Raw genomic sequence first — 20,151 nt, 5'->3', positions numbered from 1 at the left:
TAGGAAGCTGGGCCCTGATACTCATCCTGGGCACCCAGAATTGAATTCCTGACTCCAGCTGCTGGCCTAGCCCAGTTATCATAGGCATTTGGTGACAGAACCAGTGCATGGGAAATCTTGCTCTCACTGCCTTTCAAAAAAAAAAAGACATCTAAAACTATGAACCTTTTCATTGAACCAGAAAATGCATGTCATATTTAGCTATACCAAGAGCAAAATTTAACAAGTCTCCCAAATAGCAAAAATAAAGTGATCAGAAATGCACTCATTGTCACCCTACTGCTGAGTTCTTCCAATCTAAAGAAACTGACCAGCAGTACTGATTCCTATTTTTAAAAGCACATTTTTTAAAAATTGTGTATTCATTTAGGACAGAGACAAAAGTTCACAACAGTGAAGACCAAGTCAGGAGCCAGGACCTCTAACTATCTGGCTCCCACACTGAGTATCAGAGGCTCAAGTACTTGGTCGCCACCTGCCTCCTCCCAGGAACAGCAGCAGAGACCAGAGGACAGCACCCAAGGCAGAGGCTTAACATGCCGGCCCCCAACGCCCATCTCTGTTATTTCTATTTGGTTAAGTTTTTGCCTGTGATATCAGGCCAACAAATGAGAAAACCTTAAATGTCCCAGGCGATTTTAGGTTGCAGGAAATCATAGTCTCCAGTGGGTAAAGTATGCCATGTATCATGATAAGCAGATACATGAAGTATTTGTAGTAGTTTAAAGGAGCCAAGATCGACATCCAGATGGGGCTTGGGGAAAGACAGCATTTGGCCCAGGGCTGAAGTTGAGTACCCGTGCTACAGAACAGTCTGGAACCTGCCAAGGAGGTGACATTCCAAGTGGAAAGGATAGTCAGGCAAACCAGCAGGGCTGTGAAGCCCAAAGCCAAACCAGGAAACAACAGGAAAGGGACACAAAGACCTACGGTGTTAGAGGGAAAGGCTTGCGTTTAAATATTAACTCTGCCACTCCACTCACACTAGCTGTATAACTTCAGCACAAATTGTTTAACCTGATTAATATTTTCCCCATTTATAAAACTAAAATATTATCCCATGCCTTGGCTGGGTGACTGTGATAATCAGAGAAAATTATATAGGAAAGCAACCAGCTCAACAAATACTCAATAAACATTAGCTAGTGCTATTAATTTCATTCCATGTAACAAGACTAAAAACACACTAATCAAAATACTGTTAAACATATTTCGTGGGACATAACAGGTTCTCAGCGACATTTGGAACTGTCCTGGAAACAAGCAAACAAAGACGGATGACTGCAGTTAGCAATCAACCAACCAACAGTGAGGAAAGAAGAGAGACACTAGAGTAAACCAACGACACTGTTGAATCCATTTTGACACTAGAACGCTGGTCTACACACCATTCTCTGTACCTACTGCGTCAGAACACACTTACATAGCAGAATGATGGACTTGTGACTGTTGTTGAGGGAAGTAAAGGAGAAACTGGGAGGGAAGAGCGAGGCTAGAAGGGAAAATCCCTCAGCCTAAGGAACTGTATCATGAAAAATGAAGAATTAAAATAATCATGACAATCTTTGGAGGCGGGGGGAAGAAAAGATGGCTACCTGAAGCTACTTGCTCACTGGCTCAGCTGGGCAGGACTGAGGGACACGGCACACGGAACGCTGCCTCCTCGCCCGCACACAGAAAGCCAGAAGCCAGAGTGAGAGCAACAGTGAGGAAATGAACAAACCACACACTGCTACCCTCAGAAGCAAGCTATGTGCTTCTCTCAGCCTGAGTCCAACAGGGCCCTTCCAACAACACCCCACTGAAATATCACTGAAATATTCAACGAGGACAAACTGGAAGGATGGGAAATCCTGAGCCACCCACCTGGTTAGCCCACTGTCCCTCCCACCTAGAAAGCACCTCTGTGAACAAACTCTAAAGAACTGGTCCCCTTTCAGATGCTATTCTGAATGCCTAAAAATGCTCAAGGACAAAGACATTTTTATCATTCTCACTGAATCACAGGTAATCTTTTTCACAGCCTACCTTTAAGGAGATATTCTAATGTATTTCTAACTGAATGGAGCCATCATAGCAACTATATCTTTACTTTCAATACAGCTCTAACAAAAAAACTTTTGATTCTTCAGGGTGTAGGATGGAGGCATGGCAAAGCAGCACAGAACTACACAGCTGACTTGGAGCAGCGAGTCACGGTGGAAAGGGCAAGCCTGCATCCCAGCCTCCCCACTTCCTTCTGGCCAAAGAAAAGACCTATGTCTTCGCTGAATTAATGAGAACACCTCTAATTTGTGAAAATTGCAGTATTATGTTCTAACCCTAAAATGCCTAATAGCTATTATTCTTTGAGGAGACATGAATATCTTGTAACTGACATCCTGAAGTTCATAAGTCATATACAAATGTGCATACACACACTCTCAAAGGGCAATAAAACAAAAGATCTCAGCTACAATACGGCAGGGGTCTATGAAGCATATTTTTAATGCCGGTTAACAGCAAAAATCTACTGGGATTAGTGGGACAGTAAAACTTCTACTTACATTATTCGTCTTTCGAAATGGTGGTGTTGCACATCTGTTTCCATTAAAAGGTATATCTTATTTTTAGGAGCTTCTGAATACAGTAAAAAACTCAAATATTATAAAATTTTAGGGGAAAAATGTCTCATAAGAAATACATTGCTTTTTCCTTAATGACAAAAACATAGCTACCGTAAGAAGCTCACAAAAACCAAGTATCTAAAAACAATGTAAAGAATACTTACAATCAGTGTACTTTTTTCCTTAAAACTTAGGTATCGACCCCTGCATGATGGCTCAATGGCTAAATCCTCGCCCTGAACATACTGGGATCCCGTATGGACACCAATTCATGTCCCAGCTGCTCCACTTCCTATCCAGTTCCCTGCTTGTGGTCTGAGAAAGTAGTGGAGGACAGCCCAAAGCCTTGGGACCCTGCACCCATGTAAAAGACTAAGAAGCAGCTCCTGGCTCCTGGCTTTGGATTGGCTCAGCTCCAGCAGTTGCAGTCATTTGGGGAGTAAACCAGCAGATAGATGGAAGATCTTTCTGTCTCTCCTCTCTGTAAATCTGCCTTATCAACAAAAATAAATCTTAAAAAAAAAAAAAAAAAAAAAAGATCCAGCTTCCTGCTAATGGCCTGGGAGAGAAAAGAATATTGTCCCAAGGCCTTGGGCCTCTACATTTACGTGGGAAACACAGAAGCAGTGCCTAGATCCTGGCTTTGGAGCAGCCATTTGAGGAGCGAACCAGCAGATGAAAATTCCGAGCTCTGCCTCTGAATTTCAAATAAAATAAATAAAGCTTAATATATGTAAATGTAGTAGCATGAATAAATTATGAAAAATTCATACAATGCAACACAAAAAATGGTTAAAAATCAAACTATAATGTAGTAACATGAATTCATTTCCACAATTTCAACATAATGTTGAATGAGAAGGGACACTCACAGACAGAAGAGCAGCCGCACATCACTCACAGCTCTAAGCTGGCGGCGCGCACTCGTAAATGTCAACACAGCGGTTCCTCGGCCAGGCGCGGAGAGCGACTAGCTGCGATCTAGGCAAGTGATTCCGAGGCAAAGTTGATAATACTCTGTTTCTTCACTTCTGTCAGGATTCACTGAGCTGCAGAAAAGAGCTATGCATTTTTCGGTATGTACATTTTATTTCAATAAATAGAAAAAAATTTACAGAAAAAATAAATAGAAAATAAAATCACATAGGAACTGCATTCTCTAGAAAGAAATTTTGCAGGGGGTGGAAGGCAGGGAGGTAGGGAGAGAGCTCCCACCAGGGGCCATTCCCTCAAAGTCTAAGGGCAGCATGAGGCCAAAGCCAGGAGCCAGGCAGTCCACATGGCGTGCGGCAGGACCCTTAACACGGCACCATCACGACTACATCAGCGGGGAGCCAGAGCCAGGCTCCTAACCTAGATCCTGCCATCTCAGCTGGCATTCTAACTGCCACCTGCAGAGAATAACATAAATAATTTTATGCTAATATTTGTTCATATTGTCTAAACTGACAACTTTTATGATATGGACAAATTTCTTGAAAGATACAAATGACCAAAACTGGCTAAAGAGAAAACGGAAATCCTGAATAATGGTATCTATTAAAATGGATTTCATAACAAAAACAACCTTTCCACAAAGACACTTCTAGGTGAAAGTCTTCTTTAGTAAGATTTACTGAGCATTCAAGGAATAAATAAAACCAATTCTGGGCCCAGCGCGATGGCTCAGCAGCTACATCCTTGCCTTGCATGTGCCAGGATCCCAAATGGGCACTGGTTCCTGTCCCGGCTGCTCCACTGCCCATCCAGCTCCCTGCTTGTGGCCCGGGAGGAAAATGGAAGGATGAACCAAAGCCTTGGGACCCTGCACCCATGGCGAAGACCTGGGAGAGGCTCCTTGCTCCCGGCTTCAGACTGGCTTGGCTCTGGCCACTGCAGCTACCTGGGGAGTGAAGCATTGGATGGCAGATCTTTCTCTCTCTCTCCTTCTCTGTAAATCTGCCTTTCCAATAAAAATAAATAAATCTTTTTGAAAAATTATATATAAAGTCATCAAAAATATAGTAAAAGGGAACATTTCACAAGTCATTTTATGAGGCCAGAATGATAATAAAACCAAGCCTCCTACCAAAAAAAATTACATAAGAAGCAAAGAAAAAAACTGTGCATGATCACATCACCACTCAGAAAAATGTGTAACATTAATAAACTCCATCAACAACACAGAAAGCATCACTGTTTTATAACAACACGGCTTTGTGCCCAGTTCCAGGAACACAGCTTCTAAGCCTTGAAATTCACCAGTTAACTTGAGTATCTTGGTTACTCACAGCGGCTCTGGAATTACAATCGAATGTATGCTTTGGAGACTCAGAGCAGAGGAGGTCATACTGGAAGGACTGACCGTGTGCTCCATGTTGGAGCTATCGGTCATAGCAGCCCTCCGCTGCAGAAGTGAGGCAGTTCACATGGCCCACCTGCCAATCATGCCTGACTGATGGCATTCCAATAAAACTCCAGAGCCTGAGGTGCAGTGTTTCCTGGTAGAGACGATGCCATGGGAGGAGGGCACAGAAGCTCCAGGTCCAGAATGTTCCAAGTCTCATCCCAAATATATCTTCATTTAGCTGGTCCTAATTATTACCACTTATTTAAAAAGGGAGAGAGAGAAAGAGAGAGACCTTCAAAGTAGAAGTACAACTTTTCTGAGTTGATGAGGTGTTTCATCAGATCATGAAACCCAAGGGAGGCGCAAGATCCATCCTCTTGAAGCAAACGCGACAGAAGTCAGGGTGGGTTTAGGAATCCCTGACTTGCTGTCAGGTCAGATGTGTGGAAGCTGTGCCACTACTCAGTGGTTAGTCCAGCATCCCAACAGGATCAAACCCAACGCCACCTGGGGATGCAAGGCTGGTCTAAGATTCAAAACCCAACCAACATAATCTTCCATATTAACAGGGAAGAAACTCCCGCAGTCACCTTGGAATGGGTACAGAAAAAACATCTGACCGAAACCCTTAACAGGGCAAGTCATTTGGCACAGTGATTAAAACACCACCTGGGGGTGGCGGGAGACCTGAATCCTGGAACAGAGGGCCTAGATTTGAGTCCTGGCACCACTCCTTCCAGCCTCCTGCTACTCTGCATCGTAGGAGGCAGTGGTGATGGGTCCCCGCCACGGATGTGAGGGACCCAGACTGATTTCCTGACTCCTGGCTTTTGCTGTGCCAGTAAGAGCAGCTGCAGGTTCTGGTGAAGGCAGCCAGTGGATGGGTGAGATCTCTCTCTCTCTGCCCTTCAATTTCTTAATATTTATTCATTTTTATTTAAAAGCCATATTTACAGAGAGATCTTCCATTTGCTGGCTCACTCCCCAAATGGCCGTAACAGCTGGAGCTGGGCCACCTGAAGCTAGGAGCCAGGGGCCCGAGGACTTGGACCATCCTCCACTGTTTTCCCAGGCACATTAGTAGGGAGCTGGACCAGAAGTGGAGCAGCCAGTATTTAAGCCAGTGTCCATGTGGGATGCCAGCACCATAGGTGGAAGCTTAACTTACTATGCCATGATACCAGCCCCCCTCAAAATAGTTTTTAAATGTTCTCTTGGTAAATTAGAGAAGGAATTTCTTCAACTTAAAGGCATCTTTTAAAAAAAGCTACAGTTGCCATATTCTCTTAAGAAAGAACATAAGATAGCAATATTCACTCTTACTAATTCTACTGGTACCCTACCAAAGTCCTAGCTAGCAAAATAAAAAGAAATGTCATACAGAATGGGCAGAACTTAAAATGTTCTTATGGGAATATACAAATTACCAGAATACATCACATTAGCACAGACAGCTTACAAGGTCAGTATTTCAAATTCAACTGCCATTTACAATAGCGTAAATACTTCAGGATACATTACAGTATGTGCACAAAAAATTATGAAACACTAAAGTCAATTGATCTTTTACAAATGTAGTAAGACAGGCCAATGCAGGAACTGGAGTCTTGTTTTAAAAAAATGGTACAATGACAACTAGAAAATCACTTGGAAAAAAATTAACTTCAACCCTACTCTCACACCTACATATATTAACTCTTAATAAATTTCAGATCTAACCATAAAACCTAGCATTATCAAATTGCTGGAATATAAGAGAGAAACCCTGGAATACTGGCACATGCAGATTTTTTCCTCAAAGCCAAACCACAGAGTAAAACAGGTTTGGAAAACACATACAGAATTGTATCCAGAATTTACAAAGAACTCTCAGCACTCAATAAAAACTCCACAATGTCAACATGTTTCACCAAAGAAGACACACTAACAGCTAATCAGCACAGGAAAGAATGCTCACGATGAACAGTTGCGAGGAAAACGTCGTACGGTGAAACACCACGATAAAGTCACACAAGAGGTAAAGAGGTTGACAATATTAAGCTCTGATTGAGATGTGAATCTACAGCAAGTCTCCTAACACTTTAATCAAAACGTAAAACGGCCCAGCCGCTTCGGAAAATCAGCAGTTTCTTCATAAGGTTAAAAACATGCTTACTACATACTACAAGAGCCAGCAATTCCACCTAAAAGAAATTATAAAGTATCTGCCCAGAAAACAGCATTTTCATAAAAGGTTAACAGCCTCTGTGATAGCAGAAAGCCATAAGCACCCTACATGTCTGCGGACTGAACAATGGGTAAACACGCTCCAACAGGCCTGAACGCCGAGTACCACTGAGCAGCAAATGATACAAAGTACACCATGGATTCCAGGACATTGTGCTAGAGGAAAGACATGGGATTTGTGACAGCACATACACCACATGACTTCACATGCGTGAAATCCTAGAGATGGTAAGACTGCACCAACGCCCAGGGGGGAGCAGCAGCTCCTGCTTCCCTCTTCACCGGCCACTTACAGAACCAGTTACTGACCTGGTACAGAACTGCTCCTTTCTGCAGAGGAGCTCATGGTATGTTCCCAAACTGACGACACTGACACAGACTGACATGGTAAATTACACAAGGCAGGAAGGAGGCAAGGCATCTGACAGGGCAGGAAAGCCAAGCACCAACGTACAGAATGTCAGGCTACAGCCACTGAGCCCTAGTTTTCAAGTAAATTATTAATGAAAACTGTTGATCCCACAGAAACAAATGCCTGGGATTTGGCTTATCTTCCAGTTCTACCTGTGAGCTACTTCGCACACTAGTCTAGTTTTCTCAACAAATAAAAAAAAATGAGGAAAACAATTTCACTTCACAGAACGTCTCTGAAATTGAACAGAGAAGCAAGGTGTCACCATTACGAACCATAGGACCTACCCTTTCTGGCCTAAGGATCTGGGTGAACAAACATACGGGTATGTGAGCAACCCTGCTTGGAAAGGCTAAAAGCTCTGAAGACAATTTAAACGGCATCAACAGGCAACTGACTTTAAAAACATGGTACACACAACATAGTACCATGCAATGACCACGGATGGCATCAAACAGATTTGAGTATGGAAAAATCTGCAGGAAAAGCTAAAACCAAGACTTCTCCTAAAACCCTAATCAGCTCCTCTGGGAACCTGCCAATCAGGACCCTCGGCTTACCCCACAGGAAGTCCATCTCACTTTGAAATAATAGATTTTGTGTGTTTATTTGATAAGATGTTCTTCCTTCATTAGCAGGAAGACGGAAAAAATATATTTATAAATACAGATACACAAGAAAAAAGTGTCAATACTTTTAAATATAGAAAACAACACATTAAAAATTAAAATCTAAAACAAAATGCATGAGTGAATCACATCAGCACTGTATCTCAGAATCAAAACAGGATCTAGAAGTTCGTTTATTCAAATTATACCATCTACTACTTATTTAGGCTAATACATGTATTTTTAAAAAGGCACCCATTCTTACAGAAGAAATGACTGAAAATCCTGCTGTACCATGATAAAAGGAGGTGGCACAGCTTCATTTGAAGGGAGATCTAGAAGAGCAGGCTTCCATTCAACAATCAGAGCTGGCTGGAACGATGCTTGAAATTCAGGTTGGTACTGAAGAAACCAACCACCTAGAATCAACTCACCACCTCCTAACATGTGCCTTAACCGTAAGCCAAGCGACAGGTACCAGCAGAGAAGTGTGCCAAGTGCAACCGACCTCCCTTCCCGCGCCGCAATGTTCCACATCATACATTCAGTATTGCGACAGAAAGCCCCCCCTTGAAAAAGGAGCAGAAACAGCTGACGCACCAACACAAACACACCAGGTCCCCCTCCAGCAACTCCTGCAAAGAGGAACATCAGCCCAGAAACCCAGCAGCAGCCAACTGGGGCTCCAGCGAAGCACTTCATGGCGAGCCTGCGTGTTAGAGCAAGGCATAGGAACAGTTCTTGACAATCTCACATTTATTTGTTTTGCAGAAGGCAGAGTATCACAAAAAACTTCTCAAAGAATTCCATTAATCATTCAACATGCAGAAGATAATCAAGAATAACACTGGAACTAAAACCACCAAGACTTTGACCATTACTTATTCCCAGTTCTATTCTGAAACCATGCAAATTTTACATTAGACAGAGACCAAGAACCTGCTCTTCAATATAGGAAATTTGAAAAGCATAGTGAAAAGAAACTTTATAAAAAATAAAAATAAAGTTTCCTTCAATTCTTTTATAAACAAATAGGATCTTTTTTTTAGAAGATTTGTTTTTATTTGAAAGGCTGATTTACACAGAGAGAAGGAGAAACAGAGATCTAGCGTCCACTGGTTCATTCCCTAAATGGCCACACTGGCTGGAGCTGAGCCAATCCAAAGCCAGGAGCCTACAGCTTCTTCCAGTCTCCCATGCCGGGCCCAAGGCTTTGGACCACTTTTCACTGCTTTCCCAGGCACGTTAGCAAGTAGAACAGCAAGGACTCACACCAGCATCCATATAGGAGGTGGGCACCACAGATAGAGGCTTAACCTGTAATACTACAGCACTGGCCCCAAACAGGAACATGTTTAAGGATCAAAATGCAAGATATATTAACTCAAATGCATGCTTCCATAACTACTGTAGAGAAAGAATTCATTACCATCCTAACTCTCAAAAATAAAACATGCAAAACCCATGAAAATAGCCAAAAAGGGACATAAGACTGAAAATACAACATAATCCTTCTCCCCCAAACAAGGCCAGGCATGAGGTTTAGCAGCGAAGACGCTGCTTGGGAAGTGCAGGCATTCAGAGACTGAATAAGCAAGTCACAGGTCTCTGTGTATCTCTTTGATTCTCAAATAAAATAACAAATAAGCATTTTTAAGTCAGACTAAAACACCTACTATGTGGTTTAAGAGAAGTTAAGGTGTTGTAACAGGAAACTTGCTTTGCTGGGGTACTGCTGCTGTGACATTCTTCAGCATGCACAGGAAAGACAAGACATTTCACAGCAACGTAAGACACACGCACAACACAGTTCCTTAAAACCATCACTGTGTATGCGTCACAGGCTCCTACCAGTATTCACCATCAATAGCTGACACACGTCTGGTTCTTTTGTTTTTCAAGATTTATTCATTTGAAAGGCAGGATGAGAGAGAGGAAGAGAGAGAGAATGAATTCTCCATCCACTGGCCCACTTCCCAAACGGCTAGACTAGCCAGGCTGGGGTAGGCTGAAGCCCAGCACTTCACCCAGGTCCCCGACATGGGCACAGGGACCCAAGACCCCGGGCCATCTTCCTCTGCTCTCACAGGTGCACTGGCCAGATCAACTGGAGCATCTGGAACTTAAACCAGGCCTCATGAGATGCTGGTCTCACGGACGCTGGCTTACCCGCACTGCTCCACCATACAAGCCAAGAACACACAAGTCTGAATATCAACTTTATTTTCATGACAGGATAACATTCGTCAAAGTTAAAGCTAGGGAGAGGCCTTTGGTGTGATGGTTAAGATGTCGCGTGGAACACCTCCACCCCACAGCGGATGAGCTGGGCTGGAGTCCTGGTTCTACACCCAAGTCCAGCTTCCTGCTAACGCACAGGCTGGGAAGCAGCTGAGGGCTCAAGCATCCGCACCCAAACCACCTACCTGGGAGACTCAGAGAGTTCCCAGCCCCCAGCTCTGCCATGGCCCTGACTCAGCTGTGGTGCGCATTTGGGGAAGAACTGGAAGGGGAGAGATCTCTGCTCTCTGCTTTTCAATAATACTTATTTTTTTAAAACAAAAGGTTATATTCTACAGTATTCTAAAACACTTGCTTGATAGTCTTTCCTCCTTTCTCCTTCCAGTCTAATATGCTACTCAGCACACACACACACACACAATCCATTTCCATTAAGACCAAGTACCTGAAGTTTGAAAATTTTCCACTCCTTAAGAAACATTTACTCCATTAGAGCCACCATGACAGGTACCCAGGATACACATTTAAGCAGAGAGGTCCCAACACGGTGGCACAGTTCAACTGGCCTAGGGCCTCTAGTTCTGATCCAGCTCCCTGCCAATGCGCATGGGAAGCAGCAGGTGGTGGCCCTTGCATGTGGTTCCTGGCACCCACGTGTGGATGAGAACAGAATTCCTGGCTGAGCCTGCCTCAGCCCCCGCTGCGTGTCTACTCTGGTAGACAGGCAGCAGACGGAAGACCTCCCTGTCTGTCTGCCTCTCTTTCAATCAATCAATCAATCAATTTCAATCAATTTCTTCCTTTCTTTTAAAGAGACTATTTCTACCCTCAGGGAATTCTCAGTCCAATGAATGGGACACAAATTTGAGAAAGAGTCAGATATCTGTGTTTTTATGAAATTGACAAACAAAAGGAAAAGTAAGGGTCCCCCAAGTATGCGAAGACCTGAGCTATTAAGAGTAAGTTACACTTACCCTGAAGGAAGACTGCTATGAGAGACAACTTCACACGTGGGGAGAAAAAATTATTTCCAGCAGGAAACAGAATATGTGTAAAGACCTTGCAGCAGAAGGAGATGCTGTACACTGAACTGAAAGGTCAGCCGACATTATCCGTGAGAATCCTGATTGGAGGAAAACTCCGCAGGAGGTTATTACAGGCGTAAGGTGAGCCATGACGCTGACAAGCAGAGGATAACAACGAAGCCAGAAGAAAAGAAGGCAGTTTCAAATGATACTTAGGAAGAAACCAGTAGGACACGGCAGCCCCTGCTCATTGAGCAGTTTTTAAAATGACAGACCTTTGTATTTTTCAGTTGTAAGATGAAACAGGTAAAGAAGCTGAGACTCTGAGCTTATCTTGATGTTCCCCGAAGAACAGAGAGCTATTATAGCGAGGTCCTCTAATGGTAGTACCATCTTAGCAAGGGCGACACAAGAGGTGTGCCAGAAGGCGGTGACCAAGGATACAGTTAAATCAACGATGCACTTAGGCAATAATTATATATTATAGGTCCCAGCTCCCACCTGTCAGTTAGAAGGATCACAAATGACATGACATATGTATGTTTGTAAGGTCACATCCCCCCCTCCATTGTACTACTGTGAAAATCAGATTTCCAACACTTACAGAAAACGAGGAATAGAGAATTAAATGCTTATGGGTCTACTTTCAGGGTGGGATGTGCAGCCACCTGCACTCCAGCTCTGCCTGTGGGAGCCTCGGCCTTCCCATCCCTCCCACCTCTCGGGTCTGCAATCTTGCACCTGCCAGCACTCCCTGGAGACCTCAGGGAATGTTAGCCAACAAGCGCTGTTGAGAACCAATGCTTATTACAGCCCTAGACCAAGTGGACAGAACCGGCAATAAAGATTCCATGAATTTCCTCTTAACAGAAAAGGCTGGGCAGCTGTGGATCTTCTTGGAAGGAAACTTCACAGGAGATGCATCCTTGGAATGAGCCGGACACACTCACCCAGACGAGCACAGAAGACTGCTGGAAGGGTCAGCTCTCCTTCCTTTGTTTTTGCTTTAACAGCCCTACAGAACCGGTTCTTCCCAGCAAATAAGAGGCAAAACCCACACAGGACGATCTTCCTGTGCAGAAATTATTCCCAATAGCATCCTACTGTACCTGAGTATCTTTCTTCCAGTAACAAACCTTGTTTTTCTTCCAGTAACAAACCTTACATCTTGCCAGATTGTTCTTTTTTTTGTCTTTCTTGGGTCCATGCAAACTTGGAAATAGCAAGGAAAGCTGGCCTGGGGGTTACACCTATAGCATGGACACCCTCAGCCACAGACCTCCCCACCCGCGGTTGCCTTGCCAGATTCTACTCCTTCCCTGGCACACAAAGCAGGTTAAGATTTCTAGAAAGGCACCCAGCGCCCCCTCCCCCCAGCTGGTACCTGTTGGCAGTGCTGGTGTTGCTGCTCCCACTGCTGTGTTTCTGTGCCCGGCTTAACCTCCGGGGGGGCTTGGAGTGCTGCAGGCGGGGGCTCTGCATGGAGGGGAACGACGAGGCGTAGCCATGTTCACACTCTGTGGAGAGCAAGAGCCAGAAACAGGTGTAAGATGACCATCAGATGGATGCCTCAAGTCTGCGTCCTACTGGGAACAGGTGCCTCAAAGCACAAGTTCCCATGCTTGGATCCTTAGGAAAGGAGCCTGGCTGGCTGGACCTGGCTGGGCCACCACCGTGAGCCACGTGCCCATCCACACTCATGCGAGGTCTGCCTGGCCTGCACTCCTGAGCTCCCCGCTTCCCCTCGCCTCCGAATCCCCCTCTCGCCTTCCAGCTCTCCACTCCCGATGCCTTGCCTAGGAGTCCAGGCTTTCCCGAGGCTTCAGCCCAAGCCCGCATCCTGCCCTCCCGACAGCTCGTGTCCTTCCCAGCACAGACAGAAGCAGCGGCGCCTTGGACGCCCTCCGTCCCGCGGCCACCTGCAGCCCAGGTGCGTCCACCCCGGCTCGCCCCGCACCACCCCGCTTCTCAACTGGGTCTCACGCATGTCCCCTCAGGAGCAGCCCCGCACCGTGTGCACCTCCTCACGCGTGCACTTGGTCCCACGCGCGCCTCCGCGCACACGCGTGTGTAACTCCTCACATGCGCACCTCCCTTGCCAGGCACAGGCGCGCACACGCACACACCCCTCGCCTCCCACGCGCGTGCACCTCCACACACGCACACGCACCCGCACCTGCCCTCACCCGCCGCGCGCGCGGAGCAGGAGGGCGCGGGGCTCCGGGCGGCGGCGTCCAGCCGTTACCTCGGTCCCGGCGCTCCAAAAACTCGGCGGCCTCCAGCAAGCGCTGCACGTTGATCATCCGCACCCGCTCCATGGGGCCGCTCCGCGGGGCCGCTCCGCGCTGCCTTCCCCGGCCGACAGGAGGCGCCGCAGGCGGCTCCAGCCCCGCGCCGCCCTCGGACCTGTGCGGCGGGCGGGCCGGCCACCCGGCCGCGGCTCGGCGCGCTCTCCGCCGCCCCCGCCGCCCGCAGCCCGCGCGCGGTTTGTTTACCTCTCGGGGCGAGCACGGGGGAGGGGCGGGAGCAGCGCCGCGGCCCGCCTCCTCCCGCCCCTTCCGCTGCCCTCTGGGAAATGTAGTCCCGCCCTGAGCTCTCCGCACACCCGGAAGCGGAGCACGAGCCCCTCCCTTCGGAGCGCCTGCGCCCTCTGCGAGATGTTCCGCAGGGGTCTCTGGGAGTTGTAGTCGCTCCAGGATAGGACGCGCAAGGAAGTTGCTGAGGCTTTGCCTTCTGGGAGGGAAGGAGTTGAGCGGTCCGTGTGGTAGGGTCAAGTCTCAGCGACTTGCCGCCGGCGGCCAGAGGCTGTAGCATTTCCCCATGCGAAGTGCCACTTTCCCGTCTGATATCTGCTACCGGTTTGTCATGAAACTTTGTGCCTCAATTTCCCCACTTGCCCGGGCAGCACACAATGAAACTCTTGAAAAGCCACAGTTGCTGTTCAAAACAAGGGGACATTTCGTCAGCGCCAGAGGGCTTTCTATAGTTCCTTCATGCACTTCCGCTTCCACCCAAGCAGCTTTTAAAATCGTATTACTTTAAATTTTTATTTCCTTGCATTTTTACTTGGAAGGCAAAGCCAAACATTTTCCATCTGCTGGCTCACCCTGACACCCCAAGTGCCCCCATTGGCCAAGGCTGAGTCTAGCCAAAGGCAAGATGTCAGTCCAGGTCTCCCACACCGGTGGCAGGGATCCACCTGCTTGAGCCACCTGCCTGAGGTCGGCTCGCCGACTGAGCGGGACCCCACACAGGCAGCCAGTGCGATGAGAGCCTCCGAAGCACTGACTGAATGCCTCTGCCAATCACCAGCTCCTAAATCCTATCTCTAAAAAAATTTCTCCTCCCCGTAGTCATCCACTGGGCTCCAGAAACCCTCATTTTCCCCATACAGAACAGATACGGTTATTAGACGTGCCACTGAAGGCCTGCCACAAGTCCTGGAAATGCACATTAAGAAGTGAAGCAGACATGGCCCCTTGCTCCCAGGGAGCATCCCTTCAGCAGCGCTGACTGTGTTGATTCAATCAGATGTTCCTGGCATTCAGTATATACTAGGTATACTGAAAAACAAATGCAGTAAATGGAAGCTATGATGACAACTGCGTGTTTTACTGAAGTGCTGGCTACAGACAGCCAGACCAGGAAAACACTACGGCAACACTGTCCTTCCCGTACTTCATCTAACAAGTCCGCCAAGGCTGGGCCAGGATTTCCTAACCTTGACATTACTGACAATCCCGTTCCAGAATGGGTGTTCTGTCTGTCTACTCTAGGATGGTTAGCAGAGTCCTAGGACTGTCCCCAGTAGATGCCGGTAGCACACCACCACTCCTCAAACATGCCAACTCCAAATACCTCCACATCTACTCAGGTCACCTCTGGACGAGAGCAAGTGATTTAGGGAGACCAGAGGCCAGAGGCTCAGCGGTGATGACTGCTTTAGGAGCCAGCTGGGCAGCAGGTATATGTATTCATCGTTCATTGTTTTTCCTGCCTGATTACTTTAACCTGCTGGCCGACAGGAGATGCTCAGTACGTGAGGAATTTCCCTTTCCTGTGGCCATTGCTTTGGCTCCTGCAGAAATAATCTTCTTGAAGTGGAAATCTTACCCTCTCGGCAATGTTTGTGGGCATCACACTGTGTGTAACTCTCCTTTATACCTTTAGCTCTGCGCAGTGATCTCCAATGAGCTTATAAGCGTAAACTTGCTGCCAGACCTTCTAAATATTACAGTTGACACAACTTTTAGGAACCGACTAGCTGTTCCCTCAAATGCAGGGAGACCCAAAATGGGAGGAGGAAATGAGGCATGAGGGATTTTTGGGGGTTGGGGGTGTATGTAAAGGGACTATGCTTTGTTCAGCTGTTGCTGGATCATTTCAGAACTTCACCGCTGAGTGAAGGTAACAACTACTTTCCAACCATTTACTCAGAGCATCTGTCGGTTGAGGATAGAAACTTCTAGATTGAACCTCTTAAGATCGAGATCCCAAATTACCAAGGAACTTCAGTAAAAGCCAACTCTACCCAGTGACAGGTAAATAAACCCAGATTACATGCAATCAAGAAAAGTGGTGCAAATTGAAAATATACATGAATGCAAGGGCTGTTGAACTGCATGGGTCGTAGAGCTATCAAAGGGTGGCGAAAGACTGGACAGATACCTCCAGATGAACAAACCACCCTTCTAGGGCCGTGGCCAAGAAGAGGAGAGAGGAGGCAGTTGATGAGCTGCCATCTGCACGTAACAGGGAAGGAGTCTGGTGGGCTGGGAGCAGCACTAAGGGCTAGTAGATTCACAAATCTCCACTCTTTTCTACTAGCCGATGGATGTCGTCCTTGCCTGGACATTGACCACTAGGGCCTCCCCCAGCACAAAGAGCCCAGGAGGAGCCAGGACCCCTCTTTGGCTCAGATGAATCCAGTTAGCAGAACAAAGGCAGTGGGCAGGGGGAGGAGGGGGAGAGCAGGGCTTCCAGAATCTGTGGACAAAAGAACCTGGAATCTTACCCATCTCCTCTTCCCCACAACCCCTGCCCCTCCTTTCCTCCCTTGGGAGTTTCATTTGAAAATGGAAAAAGTCCCCCAGAGTCTTCCAGACCTATAACAATCTGCCTTCTGTAGGGACCAGGCAAAGCTGTCAGTCCTTAGGGGGTCCTTTCCCAGCACAGTTCGTTATGTACAAATTTCCAAATGATTTGTGGCAGATTCATCAACAATGGAGGGCGATGTGTTCTGTATATTTTCTGCAAATGAAAGAGCCAGAGAGAGGGGAAGAGGCCGTGAGGTTAAGTTGCAAGTCCAAAGTCACTGTGTTGGCGACACCTGGCGCTTACAGGCACTTCCCTGGAAATGCAAAGTGCCAAAGTGCTGCCTGCTGAGGGCATGGTTTTCTGCAATCATCCAGAAGGGGATTTTCAAACACTCAAGTTGGAACAAGGGTTCATAAGCTCTGGGCTCCTAAATGAGAACTTACATCTTACATGTTACATCTACCACCACCACCCCACATACACACCCAGAAAGATGACGAGCCGCTTCCCCACATCTTCTCCAGAATGCAGAAACGTGAAGAAAAAGCTGAAAACCCTCCTGACTGCTTGGTGAGTCAGCCCTGCCTAACTTCATGCGTAAGCTCTCCTCAAGTCAGCAGCAGCAGCTCAGAGCTGCGGGGCTGTGTGCAGCTGAGATAAATTTGGGTCTAGAAGGGATGACGTAATGCTAAACCCGAGAGGTAACTGCCGCCTCCCGGGGCTCCAGTCGCCAGGACTGCCGGCTGACATCCCAACCACACAGCTCCAGGTGACCCAGGTGCCCGAGCTGGGGAGAAAGGAATAGACGCAAGGACACGGGGTGGGCAGAGCAGCAGGAAGAGGCAGTGTTAATCTGAAATCGCTGAAGCTAGAAGTGTGTTGTTTTTTAACTCCAGTTTTTCTGGTGAGATCAGACCACTGGCAGCGGCTCAAACAGCTGCACTTGACTTCCATCCTGACCCATCTCTCAGAAAAGGGCTTCTTACATTTTATTAAATGGCCCTTCTTACAGCAGCCTATTTTGGTGATTATAATGAATGTACTACTCTCTCAAATGTCTTTTTTTTTTCTTTTTGCCTGAACTTGGATCCAAAAAGAAATCTGCATTGCATTGAAGGACTCAATTAATATGCACATCCAGAGTGGCTTGCTTAGTCTGGAGCACTCCACTTGAGGTGATACCAGGGTGCAACTGATCAACTGATGAGGTATTTGGAAGCCTTTTGCTAGGGCCAGAAAAAGTGAATGTTCCCCCAAGCAACAGTTCATGATTTTTTTTTTTGTTTGCCAGAGACATTTATACCATTGAGATTATTTCTCAGTCTCCATTTTTTTCAGTTTAGAAATCAGGCTCAGATGGTGACTTAGTCAAGGCCACACAGCAATGCCTCAAACTGAGGGAGCGAGGGTTAGAACTCATCCTCTCAGTCCTTAACTCTCTTTTTTCCTGGCTGATTCAAGTTGAAAGGAAAATAAGAGTAGAGTTCCATTTTCTGATGTTTTTAACCTGTGGGGCCCCAGTGTGGTTTTTGTTTTCAGTTCAAGGTTTAGTCTTCTGCTCAAAAAGGTTACCCTGACAATCAACACCCTCGCTGCTGGCAGGCACTTCCGGCCAACCTGTCCTTTCCACCTGCATTGAAAGACCACCACAGGTAAACTGGGCAGGGTAGGGTGCTGGAGCAGTTGCCTTCATGGGGAACCACTCCAAATACCTTTTGCAATGACATTCCATCACTTGTAGTCTCATGTTAGTCCCCATTAATTTGCATCTGTCATCACGTATCCGTGAGATTTCACGACTCTGCCACGTCTGGCATATAACCTGGTCAACCACGGCTTAATACTCTTTTGAAGCCCTGCTCAATGTGCTATGAGTTAATATTATGCTTAGGATTTTGGCATCTGTCGTCAAAAGCACAAGTAAACTATAATTTTCTCTTTGGTTGCATTTATCAGGTTTCGCTATTGCCATGTTCTGTTCTTTCAAAGTTAGATGCAACTTGAATTTTAAAGTCTGAAGGGAAAGAACAACAACACCACCAAACCAAAACAAAACAAAACAAAAACCTGCCAGCAGCCGGCCTTCTGCTGCTAAGAGGATGCCCCACATTCCTCCACAGCCCTGGGTTACCCTTCTTCCCCCTGCCAGGAGCTGGCCCAGGGAGGCCCTGCCCCCGCTCCCTGGCATCACCACTTGCTTCCAGGAGCAGAAACTTGGGGAGGTCACAGTGAAGTCCAGCCAGCCCTGGACACCAAATCACACATCCAGCCCTGCTCCCTTGGGCTAAGGTTTCAGTCTCCAGTGTAGCGTTTCTAATCAAACCACCAGCCCCTGGGCTGTCTGAAGTCACGAGACCCGCCCATCTCTTCCAGCTCCAGGTCCCTGATTCCAAGACCCCGAAATCCTCCACAGATCCTAGAACAATATGCAGCCATTTCTATGGCTCCTCCATCGGTTTCTTCAATCCCGTCTGAGATTCCTGTGTGACACATGAGGCCCAGAAAGGATAAGAGATTTGCCCAAGGGTACACAGGCAGGGATCGGATTCAAACCGGGATTTTCTGAGTCTGGGACCACACAGCATACATCATGTCACACTCAATTAGATTAAATCAAAGTTGGTTAGGGCAGTGGACTCAGATAAGGGCAACCCTGTCCCTCTAGAAGGTTATAGGAATGTATAAAAGTTGGCTTTGTGGTTGTTGCTGTTTTGGTTTTCTGAGTGTCACAATGACTGGCAACCAAGGCCGTTAATTGTTGCAGTGTTACAGACTGATATGAGCAGGAAGAACTCTCCCACCAATTTCCTGATGAGAAACACTGGATCAGAAAACTAAAGTCAGAAAACTCATTATTTGTCCCACGATGATTCCCTAAACATCTCTCTCACACTGCGTACAGAGCCGGCTACTAAAGACAGCAGAACGAACTAATCAATTTCTTTTTTTTTTATTTATTTATTTTATTTTTATTACAAAGTCAGATATACTGAGAGGAGGAGAGACAGAGAGGAAGTGGAGCTGCCGGGATCAGAACCAGCGGCCATATGGGATCAAGGCGAGGACCTTAGCCACTAGGCCACGCTGCCGAGCCCGAACTAATCAATTTCTGATTCCTGTCCTCAAGGAGCTTGTAGTCTAGCCTGACAGACCGAGGACAAGTAAGTCCAATAACTGTGAATTATGGTTAAGTGGTAGAAAAAAAGACAACTGATAAAAGGGGGGAGAGAGGGACCCAAAGATCACAAAGGGTGCCTAGGACATCTCAGATGTGGAGGAGTGCACATATATCCTGGGGATTGGCTGAATGCAGATTCTGATCCAGCAGGTGTAGCAGTCTCATTTCTGACAAGCTCCCAGAAGATGTTGAGGCTGTCCAGCCTCAGGCCACACTCAGTCTAAACAGCAAGGCTGAGGTAAGGAGTTTGGATTCTACATGGGACAGCAAAGTAACTCCTGGAGGGCTTTAAACAAGTAAGTAACATGAAGTCACTTCCATGTGAGGGTATTCTTGTTTCCTAATCTTCAGCAGGGACAGGAAGCGGTTGGGTTCACGTTGTCTGCTGGGATACAGCAGGAAGCAGACACTCACCTTGGTGGCTCCCCCTAGCCTCCTCCCTGACTTGCCTGGCAGAAGCCCTTGGCCCCATGCGTGGGGCTGCCCAGT

The 20,151-nt window shown here is 46.8% G+C and overlaps 1 protein-coding gene across 2 annotated transcripts in view; it reads right to left on the bottom strand.

The window, feature by feature from the left end:
• The window catches only part of MXI1 (MAX interactor 1, dimerization protein), a 71,355-nt gene that overhangs the window by 41,276 nt on the left and 9,928 nt on the right, over window positions 1–20,151 (bottom strand). Inside the window, exons 1-2 of one of the 2 annotated variants that reach the window (XM_004579859.4) lie at window positions 13,693–13,932; window positions 12,832–12,964 (exon numbers count right to left, since the gene is read on the bottom strand). In XM_004579859.4, coding sequence (XP_004579916.2) covers window positions 12,832–12,964; window positions 13,693–13,765 — 206 coding nt within the window. In that variant the 5' untranslated portion in view covers window positions 13,766–13,932. Of the gene's footprint in view, window positions 1–12,831; window positions 12,965–13,692; window positions 13,933–20,151 lie in introns of those variants that run through there. The other variant, XM_004579858.2, reaches the window with a different exon arrangement.

This window comes from Ochotona princeps, chromosome 13 (assembly GCF_030435755.1).
Source record: "Ochotona princeps isolate mOchPri1 chromosome 13, mOchPri1.hap1, whole genome shotgun sequence".
In the NCBI taxonomy this organism is placed as follows: domain Eukaryota; kingdom Metazoa; phylum Chordata; class Mammalia; order Lagomorpha; family Ochotonidae; genus Ochotona; species Ochotona princeps.
This window is presented reverse-complemented; position numbering and strand designations above follow the sequence as displayed.